The sequence below is a fragment of the Mustela erminea genome, chromosome 1, assembly GCF_009829155.1.
Source record: "Mustela erminea isolate mMusErm1 chromosome 1, mMusErm1.Pri, whole genome shotgun sequence".
NCBI classification, from domain to species: Eukaryota; Metazoa; Chordata; class Mammalia; order Carnivora; family Mustelidae; genus Mustela; species Mustela erminea.
Window position 1 is genome coordinate 116,906,223 of NC_045614.1, and position 21,698 is coordinate 116,927,920.

Consider the following 21,698-nt stretch of genomic DNA (forward strand, 5'->3'; position numbering starts at 1 on the left):
AACTACAAAGTATCATCAATAAGAAACAGGCAGTATAACACATCAAAAATGTGATCAAAATATCTTTAGAATGTTGTCCATAACAAAGCAACAAACAGAACGTTACATACTAAAAACCTAGGAATGTCACAAACTGTGTGAAATGAAGGTAAGGGATGAAATAAAGAGAACAGCAAAAATCCCTAAGCTGAGTAAGTACTATTTGAAAAACTGATTTTTTTCAAAATACAGCCTTAAAAACAGTTTACTTTAACTTAATAACTCAAGGTAGCAAGTTGTGTTCTTTTGTTGTTGGTGGTGGTTTTTTGATGACAGAGAACACTACAGCTGAGAAACAGGTTTTCAGCTTGATGAGGGCAGTTTTTTTTTTTAAAGATTTTATTTATTTATTTGACAGAGAGAGATCACAAGTAGGCAGAGAGGCAGGCAGAGAGAGAGAGGAGGAAGCAGGCTCCCTGCTGAGCAGAGCCCGACGCGGGATTCGATCCCAGGACCCTGAGATCATGACCTGAGCCGAAGGCAGCGGCTTAACCCACTGAGCCACCCAGGCGCCCTTGATGAGGGCAGTTTTAGAAGGAAAAAATCCTATTGGTTAAGCAGAAAGAAACATGGTATGAATTATTTCAGGAATTGAAAGACCAAGATTATAAATATAGCAATAAATAAGGACAATAACCAGGGACCCGGTCTACAGGAAAGTTACCAGATTCTAAAAATAAAATTTCTATGGGGCACATGGCTGGTTCAATCAGTAGAGCATGGGATTCTTGAACCTCAGGACTGTGAGTTCAAGCCCCACATTGGGCATAAGGCTTACTTTAAAAAATTTAAAAAAATTTAAAAAAAATTCATTTACAGACCTTCCAGAGCTCTCATTTTAGTGAAAGGAAAGCTAAAACCACATGTATCTACATAACCCCCAAATTCACCACCTAGGAGACTATAAATGCTGAATTTAAACACTCATCTCTCTGGAGCTCTTCTCAGTAACTCTTTTTCAATCAGATGATAAAGTGCTTTTCCTGATTTGTACTTTTAAATTCCAAAAGGCTAATTTTAGTAGCAATACTAATTTGAAGAAATAAAAGCATCTTTCCTAAAACCCCTTTTTAAAACAAAGTTCTTGGGGGGGGGGGGAGTGCTCAATATACACTTCACGACTGGAAAGGCAAGATATTACCCAAAAGATGCTCAAAATAAAACAAAATTTTAGTGTTTAAAACCAATTTATCAAAGCCCTTGCTTTGAACTGTGATTTACAAATCCAAGAAGATGCATGAATCCTTTAAGAGAACTTTACCACTAAATCACTAAGAACACACCTTAGTCCAGAAAAATTCCTTTGACTGCAAGGTAACTGTCCTTTCAAATAAATCCAGCCATTTCTTTAAATTTCTCAAAAACCCACTAGTAATCGCAACTCATTACATCACAAAATTTACATTCCTTATCAAAAGGAAAACAAACTCAAACACCTTAATACTCAGCACACCACCCAGACACCAGACAACTTGAATCCTTGATTTAAACTAAGGTTTTAGACTGGAAACCCAGATCCAAAACCTAAGATTTAGGGCCTGAAAATTCTTTTTTTTTTTCCCCAAAGATATTATTTCTTTGGAGAGGGAGAGAGGGAAGGGGACAGGAAGAAGGAAACTCCCTGTGAAGCAGGAAGCCTGAGGCGGACTCCAACCTAGGTCCATGGCATCATGACCTGAGTCCAAAGCAGATGCTTAACCTACTGAGCCACCTCAAAATTCTTCTCAGTAGAGTTTACTGAGACGCCAGTCTCAAGTAGTAAAAGCAAAAGGATCCATCAAAAATCTCTAGTTCAGGGCGCCTGGGTGGCTCGGTGGGTTAAGCCGCTGCCTTCGGCTCAGGTCATGATCTCAGGGTCCTGGGATCGAGTCCCGCATCGGGCTCTTTGCTCAGCAGGGAGCCTGCTTCCTCCTCTCTCTCTCTGCCTGCCTCTCTGCCTACTTGTAATCTCTCTCTGTCAAATAAATAAATAAATCTTTAAAAAAAAAAAAAGAAAAAAAAAAATCTCTAGTTCACACTTATTCTCATAAGCAAAAGGTAAAAAGTTCTCACACAGCACTCCTCTTTCAAAATATTCTTATATAAGATTCACTCTACCTTTAATATTTCTATCAAAGTTTTTCTCTCTGAAGTCTTTCTAAAACTTTCATGAAATTTTAAAATTTCATTTGATGACTTAATTACTGAACCAAACTTGACAAAAATACTGTATTTCTAAAAATATGCGGACTAAAATAAATTCTACATAAAGACACTGGGCTCAGTTTGTTAAACTCTGTTTCCTCTAAATGGGCTACCTCTCTGTTTTCCCCAGCTGTATCAATTACCGTTGTGAATAAAAATTATTATGAAAACCCAAAGGGCACCTGGGTGGCACAGTTGGTTAAGCAACTGCTTAACCAGGTCATGATCCTGAAGTCCTGGGATCAAGTCCCACAACGGGCTCCCAGCTCCGTGGGGAGTCTGCTTCTCCCTCTGACCACCTTCTTTCACTCATGCGCTCTCTTACTCTCAAATAAATAAATAAATAAATCTATCTTTAAAAAGAAAGACAGGAAGGAAGGAAGGAGGGGAGGGAGGAAGGAAAACCACCCAAGAGAAAAGAAAAGTTACTAGCATAATTTATGCAAAATTCACCTCAGGTCCTTCCATGCACCCCTCCTTCCTCCTCCCAAGAACTGCCACTGGAGATCTCATTATCACTTGTTATCCTTTGATCAAGTATCCATTTTATTTACTGATTTCATCCTTTGGCCCCAGCCTACCTTCCCAGCCCAATTTGTTAGATACTAAATCTAGTAATTTAGCATTCCTGAAATCAAGATACTTCTTACAAACTGATAGCAAATCTTAGAGAACACCAGATAACCACATAGCAATCAGGGTATAAATGTCACTGTTCAAGCCTGTTCAAACTTGGTTTGCTTGCAATTTTCTGTAGCACTTGACTGCAACCTCCTGACACTTCATTCAGCAAACCAATGAAGGCCAATTTTAGGAAGGATTAAGGTTTCTTACCAGAAGGTTGTTCTGTTGACACCTTCTGATAAAATCAAGAAAGCACCAGCACCAAAACTTGCAGAATGGATGAAAATTCTTGCAAGAAAATCCTGGAGATAATAGCTCTCTTAAAGTATGCTTACAATATCAATGCTCTCCATGACACTGAGGAATATACTGTAAGAAGAAACACTATCACCTGAATGTGAAGATGTTTTCTCCAATTTATCTTGTTTATATCTTTCATTTTATTCATGCAAGCATTTATAAGACATCTTTCAGGGAATCCTGGATGGATGGCTCAGTTGGTGGAGCATGCGGCTCTTATCTCAGGGTTGTACTTCGGAGCCCAGCTGACTGTAAGATTACTTAGAAGATCTTAAAAATAACGGTATCTTTTGATAAGTATGAAATACCACTCAGATTAACTGACGACACTTCTTAGTGTCTCTCAGAACTAATACCACTTTAGATGAAATTATACAAGATCTTCCACTAACTTCCCAAATCTGTATAGAAAACTAACCTATTCCTTAGACTCTAAACCGCAATTTAAACTGTAGAGACACCTCTGTCATTGGCTCACTTTCATACCTCAAATCAAACATGTCAAAAATCAGAATCGTCTTTTGTCCTGCTTTGCACTCTACAGGTTACGATCCACTTGACAAGAGTAAAAATAAAATAAAACTGAATACAGCACAGTATATTTTAACCAGGCTTCTAAGAGAATACTGCCCAATCACTAAGGCATTCACGATGGGTAACGAACTAACTTCTCTTCCATGATCTAGAATGGTACTAGCTAAATGAACTATACTTACAAGAATTGAGGAAATAATGCTTCTGTGTGATAATTTGAATGAGACACCCTATTATGCTAAGAAATTTAGAGGTTCCTAGCACAGATGATTGTCATTGTCCAAGTAATTTTGTACATGTCTCAATTTGCAAAAGGAATCAAAGCTTCTTAAACTAATGTATACCAAGACACTCAAGTGCCAAAAGTACTTAAAGCTACTCCTCTCCCCAAAAATACCATGAGAAATTTTCTTCCTGGTGCTCTTATATCAAGCAATGTAAATAATTTACAATTAAACATTTTATGTTATGTTCCTGGACTGTGTATTCAAGTAACAGATACATTAAGAACTCATTAGGGAAGGGGAAAAAAAAATCTCACTATGGTACAATAGTTTCACTGTTAAGATTGGGTCTCAGATCCACTACTTACTATGTGATAGGTAAAACAAGAGGGCTAAAGGCAGTTAAGGTAAGGATAATAAAACTCCTAGCTGGCTGTATTCTTGCCACAAAGCAAGTCCCAATGTCCTCCTTCAAGGAGTCTCTACATTCTTTCCGGAGCACTCCAGAGACTTTCTGGAGCAATTCTCAGGAGGCTGTATCAACCCTGAATGAGACTGAGCTTTCCTGGATGCTGGGCATCCTCCTCCTAATTCCCTCACGTGCAAAAAACAAAACAAAAAAACCCGAAAACAGATTTTTTTAAAAATACACATTAGTAGCAAATTTGCCTAAATATTAAAAAATAATTCGTATAGTGAAGATAAAATAAATAAAAACACAAGAAAATTTAAGAAATTCTATGTATAAAGATGACACATGCTGCATTTAACCAGGACTGGAAACCCTGGAGCCCTGACAGAAAATAAAAACAGTTCACTATGTAAAAAATAAAACTTCTCTATGACCAGAGATACCAAAAAGTCAACAGGTATTAAATGAGAAGGGGCACTCAAATGAGTCCTAAGAGGTCTCAAAAAGTGACAAAAGACATTCAATAGGAAAACAGGCAAACAATTTATGGAAAAGCAAATCAAAATGCCCACCAAACATTAAAATTCACAAGAGGGAATCTAAAATCTGCAAATGAAAGTTCCACTGAGAAAACCATTTATATCCAACCGAACAGCCAAAATTACAGATTACAGAACCCATTTTCTGGCAAAGATGTACAGAACAGCTTTTATATTTATTGACAGAGAAAACAGGAAGGGTTAAGCCTTTTGGGAAGTAATGTTAACATTCATTAAAGCTAAAAAAGAAAAGTTCCCTTACACCAAGCTTCCCATTCTTTGAAACCTCTCCAATGGAAACAGGTATGTGGAATGGCAAAAAACTGAAAACAAAGTGAGTGTCTATGAACTGGGGAATGGCTGGATAGCATAACTCTTGCCAATGGCTGGATAGCATAACTCTGGCCATGAATTATGTAACCATTTAAAACTAAATTACGGGGCACCTGGGTAGCTCAGTAGGTTAAGCACCTGCCTTCAGCTCAGGTCATGATCCCAGGGTCCTGGGATTGAGCCCTATATCCGGCTCCCTGCTCAGCAGGGAGTCTGCTTCTGCTTCTCCCTCTCCCACTGCACCTGCCCACCACCAACACCTTGCTCCTGCGTATGCACGCTCTCAAATAAGTAAATTAAAATCTTAAAAAGTTTAATTTAAAAAATATAAATAAATTACACTTCAAGGGGAAACAGCCAAAAACACAATCCTATTTTATAGAGCACTGATGGAAAAAAACCTTCATGTGTATATGAATATGTACCTATGTACCATACAATTGAATGCAGAGAAAAATCTATTAGGGTATATACCTGGCTATAAACCCTATCTGAAATGGAGTGGGAATGAGAGAAGAGTACGTGGCAAAGGGGAACAAGGAAAAAAAGGGAAAAACTTTACAACAAAGCAACTTCATGAATACTTAATGCCTACATGTTAAATTACACATGTGCCTACGTATGCATATTCTTTAAAAGAACTGAGATATATCCTAAAGCAGTCTGTCAACCAGAACCACACATATACAGCACCACTTTGTTATCTTTTTTAATTTTTCCATCTCTAGGGATCTCAAATCTACATTCTAATTAACAAACTGGTTTGTTTGATGCCTATAACACCTACAAGATTTGAATTGAAATTTGATTCCAGTAACAAGCACAAATATTTAAGACTAATACTACAATCAAATTTCTTAACTTCAAGCAGTACTTTTTTTGAAGACCTACACAAATCAATCTACAAGTGGAAGTCATTTCAAATCAATGGACAAATGTTCTCCAAGTCAAGTCCAGAAATTTACTGATTACGTTAGAAAAGTTACTGCATTATGGAGTAAGTTCTAACATGGGAAAAAATTCCAAGTCAACCTTCAGCATTCACTAATATTGAACATTTAACTATTCTGAGCTTTAAAAAATGACAATGAAGATATGAAGATTTCATAAGAATGCATAAGTACCTACTAACACTTGTACATCAATGTTCTTGGCTTGTTAATTTCACATATCCAGCAGTTCTTGAAATGGAATTACGTAATGGTTCCACATAGCCACCTGAAACTATTATAACTTTCCAGCTGCAAAGGGCTGAAGTTACCCATAGTTCTATGTATCTGTAAAGTTCTGTGACAACACCAAAACTCGACACGGTCCATATATTAATAGCTAAAAAGAATTTTTCAACTGCGTAAATTAGAATCAAAAATGAAGTTAATTTTGAATGTACGCCATTATATTACCTAAAATTAAAAACAAATCAGTGTGTCCCAAAGCCAAGAATGAGAGATTCATCTGTTCATTCAACGAACATGTACAGAAGCCCTACTATACACTAAAGACACATAACAAGCCACTGGAAAATTTAAGACTTGAAAAACATCCTATAATCTGAAAACTTTCATATAAAAGCAAAAGTTACAAAATGGAAAGAAAAGTTTTACTATTGATTAATAAGCCCTGTAAGAAATGCAGAGATACAGAAAGCCTGAGAGTCTTGATCCTGAAGAAATCAACAGGGCATGCATGCCATGTTCATCTGCCAAAAATAACTTCATCAGTTAATACTGGAAGGGACCTCTACTCATTCTCCCCAAAAAGCTTGGCAAAAAATGCTGAGGCTAAAGTAAAGGAAACAAGTTAAAACAACTGATATTTAACTAAGATTCAATGCTGTCTCAGTTTTGCCACTGCTATCAGCATCTTTTAATATAAGACAAACTATAAAGTTGTATGTATAATATATATATTTGAATCAACAAAGCAATCCTTTGTATTCATTTTGTTCTGCTTTATGAAGACTTGATATTAGAAAATTTAACAGATCAAAGTCTCTTACTACTAATAAACATCTGCCAGATAATATTCTAAAGCCTTTAAATACGCAATACTACGTGGCAAGATTACCCAGAGGTGCCTCATCATAAGAATATTTGAAAAAGGGGCGCTTGGGTGCCTTGTGGGTTAAACCCTCTGCCTTCGGCTCTGGTCATGATCTCAGGGGCCTGGGATTGAGCCCCACATCGCATCAGGCTCTCTGCTCAGCAGGGAGCCTGCTTCCCTTCTTCTCTGCCTGCCTCTCTGCCTACTTGTGATCTGTCAAATAAAAAAATAAAATCTTAAAAAAAAAAAGTATTTGAAAGTTCCATATACAATGACCCTGGAACAACACAGGAGATAGGGGTACCCACCCCAACACAATTAAAAATCCACATTTAACATCTGGGCCACCCAAAACATAATACTAATAGCCTACTGATGACCAGAAGCATTACCAATTACATAAACAACCTATCAACACATATATACAGTATTCTTCCAGTAAAGCCAGGAAAAAATGGTAAAATCATTGACAAAAATACATTTATACATATAAGCAGATTCATGTAGTTTAAACCTATGTTGTTAAATGGTCAAAATGCATATGCATACACAAAAGCATTTCAAGTATTTCCCAAAATACTTTCTACAGCAAGCATATGAGGCTAGAACTGAGAATAGCATTTTTTAAAAAATGTCTAGGGGCACCTGGGGGACTCAATCCTTAAGCGTCTGCCTTTGGCTCAGGTCATGATCCCAGAATCCTGGGACTGAGCCCAAAGTCGCGCTCCTTGCTCAGCCTGCTTCTCCCTCTCCCACTCCCCCTGCTGGTGTCCCCTCTCTCACTCTCTGTCAAAAAAAAATAAATAAAATCATTTAAAAGAAGGCAAAATCATTACATTGTTAATAAATAAATGCCTAGCATAAATTATAATTTGAAGGGGCGCCTGGGTGGCTCAGTGGGTTAAGCCTCTGCCTTCAGCTCAGGTCATGATCCCAGGGTCTTGGGCTAGAGCCCCGCATCAGGATCCCTGCTCAGCCTGCTTCTCTCTCTCTCTCTCTGTCTCTCTGCCTACTTGTGATCTCTCTGTCAAATAAATAAATAAATAAAATCTCTAAAAAAAAAATAATCTGAAGCATATACCTAGTTTTAAGATTTCTACTAGCCATATTCAAATAAGAAAAAAAAAGATTAAATTCAATAATAATTTTGTTTAATCCAACATATTCAAAATACTTTAACAGGTAATTCCATTTTAAAATTGTTTCACGTTCTTTTTTTCCATACTAACTCTTTGAAATCCAGTATAGGTTTTACAATTAAAGCACATCTCAATTCACACTAGCACATTTCACACGTGGCTAGTGGCTACCACATTGAAAAGAACAGATTTTTATCAAGTGAAGACACAGATCAAATCACTTCTCCAAGAATCCTCCCAATCAGTTCTCTTTATTCCAACTGTATTAACACCTTATTAGGAATAGTATGTAATTAATAACTTCATAAGCCATACATTTGAACTTAAAAAAGAAAATCACTTTGAAGGAGGAAAAAAGGGCCCTGGCAGGCCGAAAGGCTCAAAGGATGAGGAAGATAATAATGGTAAGGAAGATGAACAGCTATCCTGTAATGTGAGGAATGTGTACGTATATTTAGAAAATTGTTCTGCTAAGAATGTGTATTGAAGTGCAGCTCAGTATTAGCTTCAGTATACAACTGTTCAGATTTTTGTATGGCTGACAGGACTCTTTTTAGAGAAAATATATATATTTTTTAAACCCAGGTTGTTGGGACACCTGGATGGTACAGTCATCATGCATCTGACTCTTGGTTTCAGCTTAGGTCATGATCTCAGGATCCTGGGATCTAGCCCCCCCCCCCCATCCAGCTTAGCAAGGAATCCACTTGAGATTCTCTCTTCTCCCTCTGCCCCTCCCACTCATGCATAGCTTGCTCCCTCTTAAAATAAGTAAATCTTCAAAAAATAAAAAATAAAAATGGAGATTGCAAATTTAGAAGGGCTCCTATAGTTAAGATTTTAAAGCTTCTGATGTTGAATGTTTCTAAATATTTAGCAGTTTTCTTAATTTCTTGACTTATGCACTGCAGCACAGCAAACTTGTAGGAATTACCATCAATAGTAAATGTTCAGTTTTTTAGAATGTTGCATTTGGGGTTTTTTTTTAATATATGTATTTTAAAAAGTCATATTTTACTGAAGTCTGAAAAACCCATCTGAACCTTGAATCAGTCTATTAATTTTATGGATCTAGATTCACTTGGCCTCAGTTTCCTCAATTGCTGTTAACATTACCTCCCCTTCACTGTGATTCTGAAAACTAAATGAGATAAATTCATATAAAGTACCTGCACAGTCTAATACATGCCTGAGTGCTCAATAAGTAATAGTTTTCTTAGAACTAGACAGGACCTTAAGCAACAGAACCTAGCAGATACTACCACTAGATAAATTGTTAAAAACAATCAAACTGCCTAATACTGCAGATGAAAGAAAAAAAGGGTCTTATGACCCCCTAGTTCAAGAATTAGGATCACTCATGGAACACGTATCACCCTTTTGACTATTTAAAAAAAAAAAAAAATGGGTGGCTCAATCGGTTAAGCCGATTAAATGACTTCATGACTTTGGCTCAACTCATGACCCCAGGGTCCTGGGATGGGGATCTTGTTTCTCCCTCTCCCCATCTCTGCCTGTGTTCTCTCACATTACCTCTCTCTTTAAAAAATGAATAAAATCCTAAAACAAAACAAAACAAAAGGCACGCTAGTTTGGGGTACCAGGCTGGCTCATTCAGAAGAACACGCAAGTCTTGATCTCAGGGTCAAGAGTCTGAGTCCCATGTTGGATGCAGAGATAACTAAAAATAAATGAATAAAACTTACGAAAATAAAAATAAAAACCTAGTGTGTTACATCCTTAACATTGTGTTAGAGAACATGCTTCTTGAATTATCAAGTGTTTGCTTTATCTTTTTTTTTTTTTTAAGATTTTATTTACTTGAGAGAGAGCATAAGCAGCAAGGAGGAACAGAGAGGGAGGAGGAGAAGCAGGCTCCCTGCTGAGAAGGGAGACCAAAAAAGGGGCTGGATCCCAAGACTCTGATATCATGAACTGAGCCAAAAGCACTTAACAGACTTAGCCACCCATGCACCCTGCCCTGTCTTTGTGAAAAAGTACTTAGGTATATGCCCACTACTCTGAGATTTCCTTTGAAGAACCTTAATGCTATACTAAATTAGGCACTGGAAATGAGAAGTCCTCGAGTTAAATCTCATTTCAGCTCCACTGTATATATGGATAAGTTACTTGTTACTGTCAGTTTCCTAGTATATAAAATGGGAATAAAAACACCTATATCATGGAGTTTTTGAAAGAACAAAATCAGAAAATACTAGTATAAGCTTCATAGACTAACAAGGAACAGACACAGTAAACTATTATCTTACAAAATGCACACAGACATGTGATGTTACAAGAAACATACAAGTGCATGAAAATATGGAAGAAAGCATGTTTTAAGTACATAAAGCCAAGGCCTTGACAATATATCTCTCTAGGTAGATAAAAAATTTTTTCATTTTTGTTTTCAGATTTTTCATACTTACCTATTGCCTTTATAATATAAAAATAAGATTAAAAAAAGTATAATTTCTAAAAATTAAGTGACTTCTTCAGTTAAATCTTAGTTCTTTTATGTTTTTATAAAAGCACATTTTAAAACATGAATGATTAGGGCGATCTTTGGAATTCCCATGTGTGGACTCCCCATACATACAGTATTAAGTTAAATCTTTCGCCAAAAAACAATTTTCAATTAAAAAATGTACAGCTGGGGGGGCCTGGGTGGCTCAATGGGTTAAGCCTTTGCCTTTGGCTCAGGTCATGATCCCAGGGTCCTGGGATGGAGCCCCATGTTGGGCTCTCTGCTCAGCGGGGAGCCTGCTTCCCTCTCCCGGTCTGCCTGCTTCTCTGCCTACTTGTGGTCTTTCTGTCAGATAGATAGAAAAAAATCTTTAAAAAAAAAAAAAAAGTACAACTGGGAATTATCTTTAAAATACGTGGAAATGTGTTTTTAACTTAACAGTGTCCCTAATATTAAAGCAACCACCATCTATCTTTTCCTCAATTATTAATCTGCACAAAGAAATCAATATTCAGTATGAACTTTGAAAACTCAGTACTCTCAAGAAATTCCTCTACTAAAATTCTATAGGTCATCATTAATTAATACTAATAAACCTACTGCATAATTGAATTATTCACAAATTTCATTTTAATATCAAAGTAACGGGAAATTTTGGAAATACTGTAGCACTCTGAAATTTGTAGTCAGTCAAAGAAATTGCAGAGCTCTGAAAGTAATCCTGTCTTTTTTTTTTTTTAACTTTTTTATTTATTTGACAGAGATCACAAGTAGGCAGAGAGGCAGGCAGAGAGAGAGGAGGAAGCAGGCTCCCCGCTGAGCAGAGAGCCCGATGGGTCCTGGGATCCCTGGGTCCTGGGATCATGACCTGAGCCAAAGGCAGAGGCTTTAACCCACTGAGCCACCCAGGTGCCCCTGAAAGCAATCCTGTCTTCTACAGAAGGCCTGAAATTTCACTCAGCCAACTCAGAGATTACACATTTCCTTGGAACGCCATGGAAACTTTCCTCTGTATCAGCCAGAAATTGAGGGACTTACTTTCAACCTCTACTTAAATTATATTCTGCCCATGGCTATGCAAGTTGGAATGCTATTACAAAGTCAGTATCATACATATCATTTGCTAAGCATTTTAATGACTCCAAATGGGCAGAGGGTTTTGGGGGGATAACTGAAATGTTCTACAGGAAGGTTATGGTAATGGTCACACAACTCTATAAATACACTAACAACCATAAAATGTAAATTCTTTCTTAAATAAAAGCACTTTCAATGGCCAATAGTATAAACCCTAAGATGCCTCACTCTAGGTAGAAAAGGCTATAAACAAATTTTTATATAAAATTATATCCCCTATCAAGTACTTAACATCGCTTCCCAATTCCCAAAGATTTAGAAGCTGAAGAGCGAAGAGAAGCACATCAAGCTTTTACCTCCTTAACAAACTACAGATTCACTGTTTAAAAAAAAAAAAAAAGAAAACATAGTATTTTTTTTTGAGCGATCCTAATTTTAGGTCACATCTTCTTTTAGCTTTTCACTGGTTCCAATTAATTTGTAAGAAGTTTCAGTTCCACCAGAATATCTTTAATAAATGTCTACAGAGTACTGCCTCAAGGCATAATGATACAGGCTACTAAACCCATGATTTTGAAATTCTATTGCGATTAGCATTTACAGCTGTGTCTGCATATGGGGAAGGGAAGAAAAGAAGGAAAATCAGAATCACCTGCACACTGAAGACCACCACCGAAAGAATAAACCAAAATGTTAACAGCTGTTATTCAAAGACAACTTTTCTTTCCAAAATGCCCTCACTGACCACTATTATTGTTTAAATTAGAGGATTTTACTTAAAATTAAATTGCCGCTATGCTAAATGAAAGAAGCCAGACTCAAAACACTCAGCATACTCTATGAATCGACATTCTGGCAAAGGCAAAACTATGGGGACAGGAAAACACTCTAGGATCTGGGGGTGAGAAGAGAAGGTGACTACAAAGGTAGGTAAGAGAAATTTGGGGAACAGTGGAACTCTTTGCTCTCCATCGTGTTGGGGGTTGTTACACATGTACCAAGGCTCATGTAATTATGTACCAGAAAAGGTAAATTTTACCACATGCAAATTAATCTAAAAAACCCATGTAGTTAAAAATAATTGTGCAGTAAATCAATTCTTTTCCAAGCGAGCAAGCAGTTCCACGGGATTAAAAAATTGGGGATATGAACGAACTCAAACCCTTAATTTTACAGAAAATATATGCTCAGGCGCGCACAGATAAATACATGGGGATTCAGTTTATCATTACCTAACTACAAATCCAGGGCTCCTCCCACCTCACCATTCTCGCTCTTCCAGAGTTCTGAAGGCCCCAGTTTCCACAATGTGCAAGTGGATTATGGTAGGACATAAAATTCCAAACGTTCAAGTGCAATTATTTTTTTTTTTTCAAGTGCAATTATTTTAGTACAATGTGGCTAGGATCCCTCCCAACCTTTGCCAAAGTATACCCTTCTTTGTGAAGTAAAAATTAGTCCACTCAAAGTCTAGGTAGACTCAAACAGATCTGCAGAGTAAGGATAAGGATCACCAATACTTCAGAGTTCCAAAACAAGGACATTCACTGTGAATTTGATTAAAAAACGAAACATAACAAAAAAAAAAAAAAAAAAGGGAAAACAAACAAACACCCACTCCAGAGCACCTGGGTGACTCAAGTCAGTTAAGGGTCTTCCTTCAGCTCAGATAGATCCCTGGGTCCTAGGATGGAGCCCCCTGCCGTCCTCCCTGTCTGCTTCTCCCTCTCCCTCTGCCCCGGCTCATGCTCGCTCTCTCTCTCAAAGTAAAATTTAAAAAAAAAAAAAAAAAAAAAAACAGCCAAACAAAAAAATGCTGTAAACAATCTTAAGACTTTCAAGCTGATAACCTTAAATAATCTTACAAAATAAAAATAAGAAATAAGTATTTTCTATAGCGATCAACACCAATACTTGACTAAAAAAGGAATGTTCTACCATCCACATGCTACGAAATAGCTAAAGGCAAAAAAATTTTATTTTTCAATTTCCTAGAGGAGGGGGAAAAAAAGCATACAGCCATTACACAACTGTATCACCATACAGTGGGAATATGAAACTTTTCCACGGGAGGCAGTGTGCAAAAATGATGAACCTTACCTACCCTCGACAGCAAAAGTATGGCAAGCCCATTCTTTGTGCATCGTGCCACAACTGTATCTGGGCTCAGAGAAGTCAACTACTAGGTTTCAATAAAAAGTCAATGAAGTATCTACTCAAATTTTACTTAGATCTTTTGACACCAAATATTAAATCTATATCCAGTCAAGCAAAAAGCCTCTTTTCCACCGGGCAGTCACTGTTTTTACTTTGCTGACCACCTAAGGTAACTGGTAAAAAGCTTAGGGAGATCCTTTTGGACGCCAAATGTGACTCCCCACCATGCTATCACCACGTGACAGTTAAACCAAATCCATACAGCTTATCAGTAACCTACAAAACGAAAACAACACTAACAAGAGGAAATTACGACCACCAAATAAAATAAATCCCGTGGGACAAAAGGTAGGCTGAAATGAAACCCAGAGAGAATATATTCTGAGTACACACAATACTCCTGTATTAAGAGAGGCCCTTCATAAAAATAGCCAGGACTCTCAAACATTTGAGATCCTGGCTTACTTAAGTAAGACTGACTGACAGACACAGCTGGGGAGATTTTGTATTGATCTTGTAACATACTTTTGGAGAAAAAATCAGGACAAGGAACAGTTACAATGGCAAAACTAAACTGAAAGGATTTCATTTTCAGTAATGTGACACCCCCCTCCCTTACATTGGAAGCCCCGACTGAATTCCTCTACTCTCGAATTCCTCTTCTGTTTTCCAATCCCCATCCCATAATAATGCATCTCCCGGTGCAAACAAACAAAAAACCTCGTGGGGAAGAAACAAAAAGCAACAATTCTTTCCAAAAACACTGAATAACTAACATAAAAAAATTAGTCACCTCCCCAGCAGTCTCCCTGATCGATTTCATTTTTTCAATCTTACTTTAAAGCCTTTAACTCTAGCCTTTTCTTCCGTAATAAAGGGGCTAAGGCGCCGCCCAATTTCCCAGGCCGCAAAAATATTTCAACCCGCCACCTTAGGTTTTCTAGTTTTCTTTTCGATTCAACCCTCAATTCGGAACCCGCTTCGCAGTCAGACACTAAAGTTTATTAGCCCCAGACCCTAATACAAAGGTGAATTCTTAAGATTCCGCGACGCACACCCCCCCCCCCGCCGCAAAGGGGTGGGGAGGGGTCGGAGCAGCGGGCCGAGGCGCTCCCGCTCGGCCCAGTCCGAGGGGCGGGGGAGCGGCTGTGACCACACAATCCCACCACCTCCTTTCACGACTCCCCAACCTCCCGGCGCTCAGGCCTGTTCCCAGGGAGCTCCTCGCCGCCCCGCAGCGACTCGGCTTCTTCTCACCGGCCCACCAAGGGCCGCACTAGCATCCAAAAATAAGGTTCATAAGTAGGAAAACGCAAGAGGTGTCCGACGTGTTGTTTCAAAACATAACGGAGCCCTGGCCCCCGAGACCGTTAAACCGCGCGGGTGGAGGGGGGAGAAGCGAGGAACCCAGCAGCCCCGGCTTCGGCCTGGCCGCCCTTTTCGACTCCAAACCTCATTCTTTGGGACCACCAGCCCTCCCCCCAACCTGCCTTAGCCCCCAGAACACCCGACAAAGCGGCAACAGGGTCAATACCTTGTAGAAAGCCCCGTTGGAGCCGCGAACCTCCACCGTCAGCTCCGCCATGTTGGAACCGCAAAGGCCGCTGGGAAGAGATTCTAGAAACTTTCCAACCAGAGGGGAGGAGGGGGGAGGGGCGTAAAGGAGGCGGGGGAGGGGCGGGGAAAACAGGGCGGGGACTGGGATCCCCCGCCCCACACCCCTGGAGTCTCACAGTGCAACCCCGAGTCACCCACTGGGGTCCCTCCACTCCTTACATCACTGGTCGTGGGCTCCGCCCGCCGCTGCCAACGCCCCGTTCGCCTCCCGACACAATCGCCAGACCTTTGCTTACCCGCCCCTACGTCCCCGCCCTCCAGTACCCACAGCTTTCCGGCCCCAGCCGGTGGGTACCTCCAGCCGCCCCGGCGTGAACTGCTTGGAGGCCGTCTGCCCCACGCATCGGCTCTCCGCGGCGCTCGGGCATTCTGCCCCTAAACTGGCAAGCGCTGGCAGCCCCGGACTAGCTTCGTTACTTAGGGAAGAGCAAGTTTGGGGGCTCCAGTTGCCCACTGGCACAGCCTTTGGGCGGGAGAGGGAGCTTAAAAATGTACACACTGTGTCCCCCAGATTCTTTCACCTCGCTGTTTTTTATTTAAATCGGTGGCCTTCTCTTCAAATTCACAGTCCCACGCCTCCTCACACAGTTCGCTGGAGCCCTCTCCCCACCTGTTAACATTTCAACTGATTAAAGTCAGGCGCTTAAGTATTGAAGCTAGTTTTTTCAGACGGTTTACAACTTGCATGAGAGTTTGCGTTAATACCCATTGTTAGAAGTAGTCAGGGAAACTTGGTACTGAGCTGGACACCACTGGTGTTTTCCCCTTCGGCAACGCCTGTAAACTTCCACGAAAAGGATCAAAGCAGAATCATCTTGTATGGCTTTCTACCAAGCATTATGTCGGAGATAGTTTGAATATCTATTTTAACAATACCAAAATCTTTTCCCAAAGTAAGGCCTTTGGAAAAAATGTTAAGTCTCCTTGATGTTGATGTTTTATCACCATTTTGACAGAAAAATTCTTTTAAAAAATCTTTGCTGGCGCCGTATACTCAGAGAATTGTCCATGGGTCCAGCCCTTCTGAGGACACGGGGTCCTAAAAATAATGTACATAACGTCTCATCAACACATCTACATCTCCAAAGGTTCAGAAGGAAAACAGTCCGCAACAGTGTTCAGTATTGTTTTGCTATATATATAAAATGATCTTTTTAAAATGTTGATTATGGTGAGGAAAATGTAAACAAACAATTCCTTCAATGAGTTAAGGCCACCATTTGTTAAGAACTTTATCTGTCCAACACTTTAGATACCATCTTATTATGATCCTTCAGAATTACAATGCCCTAGTTTGCTTTTTATTCCAACAGCTTTATTGAGATATAATTCACATACCAGCATTTCATCCACTTAAAGTGTCCAACAGGTTTTGGTACATTCACAGAGCTGTGTGACTACCACCACTAACAATTTTAGAACATTTTCCTCAGTCCGAAAAGAATTCCTGTACCTGTGGGCAGTCCCCCCATTTCACTCACGCCCAGGCTCTATACAATCACTAACCTACTTTCTGTCTATAGATTTGCTTAGTCCAGACATTTCATATACATGAATAAGTCATACAGTATGTGGTCTTTTATGACAGTTCTTTCAGTTAGCATAGTCTTTTCAAGATTCATCCATGTTGTAGCATGTTACTACTTATTCCTTTTTATTGTCAAATATACCATTGCATGGATATGTAACATCATTCTATTAATTCATTCATCTTTTGATAGACATTGAGTTGTCTACATTTTTTGGCTATTAGGAATAATACTGCAATGAAGATTCCTGTACAAGTTATTGTAAACAGATGTATGTTTTCATTCTCTTAGGTATATACTTAGAATTGAAATTGCTGGTTCATATTGATGCAGCAGGCTGGGACCAGCCAAGAGGGTCCTTGGCTTCACACTGGATGGAAATCAAACATGAGCCAGCAGGAAGTAAAAGCAGAGTTTATTGAAGATAAAGAGAAAGCAATTAACAGAGTGAGTGTCTAGGAGATTCAGAAAGGAAAGGAGGGAGTCTCATTTTTGTTTGGAGCTTGGGGGAAGGGGGTGGTTTGCTGAGGGCAGAGTCGGGTGTATCCGCCTCTCAGGCATCCAGGAACCTGTTAGAACAAAGACAAGGCCAGGTGTCATTCCTTGGAGTTAGGGGGTCTTGCATTCAGATGTCTAGCTCCAGTGGTCTGGAATGCTCATTAGGATAGCTTCCCTGATCCTTCTTTAGATGCCGTTTATTCTAGAGAACGATTAACTCCTTGTCCTTTACAAAGAGGATAGATGCTGTTTATAAGACATGTGTAACATGGGGCGAAGGTGCAGGTCCTAGCAAGAAAGGAAGCAGGAAAAAGGAGCAAAAAGCAGATTTTTATGGAGTCTTTCACTTTCCCTGACTCAGTGTGGTCATAACTCCATTTTCTCTTTTGAGGAATTGCTAGACTCTTTTCCAAGGTGACTGCACCATTTGCATTTCCATCAGCAATGGATGAAGGATCTGGTTTGCTTCATGAGTTTTTCTTTCTCTCTTTCTTCCTTTCTTTGTCTTTCTCTCTCCCTCTCTCTCTCTCTATTTCTTCTTCTTCTTTGCTTCTTTTTTCCCTTCTTTCTTTCTTGTTCTTTTCACCTTCAGTGTATTGTTTTCTTCTGCTTCCCAATGTGAGTGACTTTGGGTAGGGCTGCAAAAATTCCATTTGGACACAAACTAAAGCATTCCATATTATCTGAAATTTGAAGAGTTAAAGTTGGTCCTCTTCAGGACTTGGATGCTAAAAACATTTGAGTTTACCCCCACCCCAACCTGTTCCTGCTAACACTTTACTACTACTGCTAGGTAGACCTCATGATTTCCATTAAGCAATTGAGATTTACAGCAACCAGTCATTTATCTAAAATCACACAAGTTTTAAGTAGCAGACTAGGATTTAAGTCTTCCTCTTCACTTTTCTTTTCTTTTCTAAAATTTATTTATTTGGGAAAGAGAGAAAGAGCATGCACCAGCACGAGGAGGGGCAGAGGGAGCAGGAGAGAGAGGATCTCCAGCAGACTCCCTGCTGAGCACAGGCCACCCCCCACCCCACGGATGCAGCTTTATCTCACAATCTGGAGATCATGACCTGAGCCAAAATTAGGAGTTGGAAACTTAACCAACTGAGCCACCCAGGAACACTCTCTCCTTTCCATTTCTAAAACCCCCATCAATGACCCTGTTATATTCACAGTGAAATATTACACAAAGTTTAAATTTTGATGTAGATCTATTTTCATCATCTTGAAAAGACTTTTGTTATTAAAAGAAAAGAACGTCAATTATATCTCAAAAAAACTGGAAAAAAAGTAAAAGTAAAAATAGTTTTCTAAAGGAAAAGAAAGGCACAAAACAGCTTGCATAATCACATTTAAAACAGTGTGTGTTTTAATAGTATATATTTCCAGAAAGCAGACTTACGGTTGACATAAATTTTATAATTGTTATTTTTTGCACTGTTTGGAATTTTTGGACTCAGCAAATCACTTGATTCTCACATGAAAAAGTATTACCATGTTTTAAATACTATGCCACGGATTATTCTGCAGTCATTAGAGATGAAGTTTTAGAGTAATATTTATTATATGAGAAATGAGATTATTATATGAGATTTGAGAAAATGTTTATAATATACCTATAAAAAGAAGATGGTTAAATACTGTATGTGGAACCAATTTCATACAGAAAATATATACATATATTGCATGAAAACCCATTGTAAAGACTTCTACCAAAATATTAACAATGGTTATCTTAAGGCAATAGCATGATGAGATCAGTTTTCTCCATGTTTTCTGTTTTACAAATTTTCTGTCTTGGTAAGTAGTAACATTTCTAATTTTAAAAAATTATAAATTAAATAAGGAAGTGTTTTTTGGATGCCTAGGTGGCTCAGTTGGTTAAGTGTCCAACTCTTGATTTGATTTCAGCTGGGGTCATGATTCAGGGTCATGAGATCAAGCCCCTACATTGGGCTTGGTGCTCAGGGGGGAGTTGGCATGAGATTCTCTTTCTGCCTCTCTCTCTGCCCCTCCCTCCTTCTAAAATAATTAAATAAATCTTTAGGGGGGAAGAAAGTGTTCTTTAGAGACAGAATTAAACATGAGCATAATGAAACTTTGTATCACAGATACCAAAACACTAAGAATTCAAGATTTTTATCAACTTTGTGGCACTAAGAATTGTAATAATAAAATGTGATATGGAAACATGCTATCATCGTTTTAAATCTTCTCAAAGTACTGCCTTGGAAAATAATTTTAACTTGACTAAACTGAGACTATGAGTTTTCCTTCATGAAGAAACAAAGATTTAAAAAGTGTGGAATATGGGTACCTGTTTGGCTCAGTCAGAAGAGCTTGTAACTCTTGATCTTGAGGTTGTGAGTGTGAGCTCCATGTTGGATGTAGAATTACTGAAAAGAATAAACAAACTCAAAAAAAAGTGTGAACTAACTTTTAATATTTCAACCAACAGCTTCCAAAACAAATTGCACCCTGTTTTATAAATAGCTAATGAAAAACTCAGGAGTCATAGTTTAAAATATTTCAGCTTTTGTTCCACAGTTATCTTTGGTTTTCTTAACTAGATATTATCAAACATAGAGTATAAAAATTAATATTAAAGAAAACTACATTAAACCTAACTATTGAGTTCATTGTCTTCATATTATAATAAATCCTTCAATCTATTCTTCGGATGTCAGAAAATCAAGGTGAAATAAGAAAGAAACCATATTGGTTTTATTTTGCAAGTCAGAAATTGAATTTCTTTCCTCCCCAAGGCCCTAACCTAATGCAAAGTTGAACTTAAAGCAAAAAGGATTAGATCACATGTCCACTGAAGAATAATTAATAGAATTAAGAGCATGGGCTCTGAACGTGGATTGCCCTTTTGAAGTCTACCTCTGTCATTTTCTAGCTTGAATTATGTGTATATGAGAAAGAACATTTTATTAATGTAAAGACAATGATTTTAGGCTACTAAAATTTTTACTCTACTACTTGCTTCAAAATAATTGAAACAAAACCAGCTGTAAAAATAACCATGAAAATACTACAGGAATTATGGGTCCCTTTAACTGATTCCACCAAAGCAAAATACCTACAAACCAATAGGGAAAGACTTGTAAATTTGAACACGTGAAAATTTAAAACTTCTCAAAGGAAATAAATTATCATAAAGTCAAAAGGTAGCCTGGGAAAGGGGAGATGATTATATTCCTTACCAAAGATCTCTTGCAAATCATAAGGAAACACAAATAGTCCCAAAGAAAATGAATAAAGGACATGAACAGTTGACATAATACTAAATATAAGTGGTAATAAACATATTAAAAACACAACTAAAACTCTCAACAAAAGAAATACATCTAGATACCACTTTCTCCCTCTCTGAAATATATTTATAAATAATATACATATATAAATAATAAATATATAGTATATAAAGTTTGATGAAACAAGTAGAAAAAATTTGGAAAAGGGTCATATTAGTACACAAATATGTAAATTGGTTCAATCTCTGTGGAGACATTTTTAAATGATATCAATGTTTAAATTAATCATACTGTTTCAGCCAGTAATTTAAACTGTAGGACTTTATTTTACAAATCTACTCAGTTAGGTTGCAAAGTTCTTCATAAGGATTTTTCATTGGGGGAAGGAACTCACAGTCCCAACTAAGAACAAAAAATAAAAGAGAAAAGAAAATAAAAATCAGAGCCTAACTTAACTCTTCATATAGCAGTACTTAGAGCAAACTTATCCATAAAACTGAATAATACACACCATTGAAGGGAAAGGGGTAAGGCCTTTAGACTCAAGACTACAACAACTATTGCAGAATGTCCATCATGTTAAGAGGTTTAGAATTATTATATTTCTGAAAGGCAGCTGTAATATAATACAAAAGTAACAACACTACAGTCAAACTGTTGGCTCTGCCACTTGCTAGCTGTAACCTTGAGGGAGGATTAAATGAAATAATATGTAT

General features: G+C 38.1%; 1 protein-coding gene across 5 annotated transcripts in view; it reads right to left on the minus strand.

The window, feature by feature from the left end:
• Positions 1 to 15,816, minus strand: part of FXR1 (FMR1 autosomal homolog 1) — a 59,346-nt gene extending 43,530 nt beyond the window's left edge. For 2 of the 5 annotated variants that reach the window (XM_032339914.1, XM_032339906.1), the window contains exon 1: positions 15,607 to 15,814. In XM_032339914.1, the coding sequence (XP_032195805.1) occupies positions 15,607 to 15,657 (51 nt within the window). In that variant the 5' untranslated portion in view covers positions 15,658 to 15,814. Of the gene's footprint in view, positions 1 to 15,606 lie in introns of all 5 variants that reach the window. The other 3 variants (XM_032339924.1, XM_032339933.1, XM_032339896.1) reach the window with 2 other exon arrangements.
• Between the last annotated feature and the right edge of the window lie 5,882 nt (positions 15,817 to 21,698).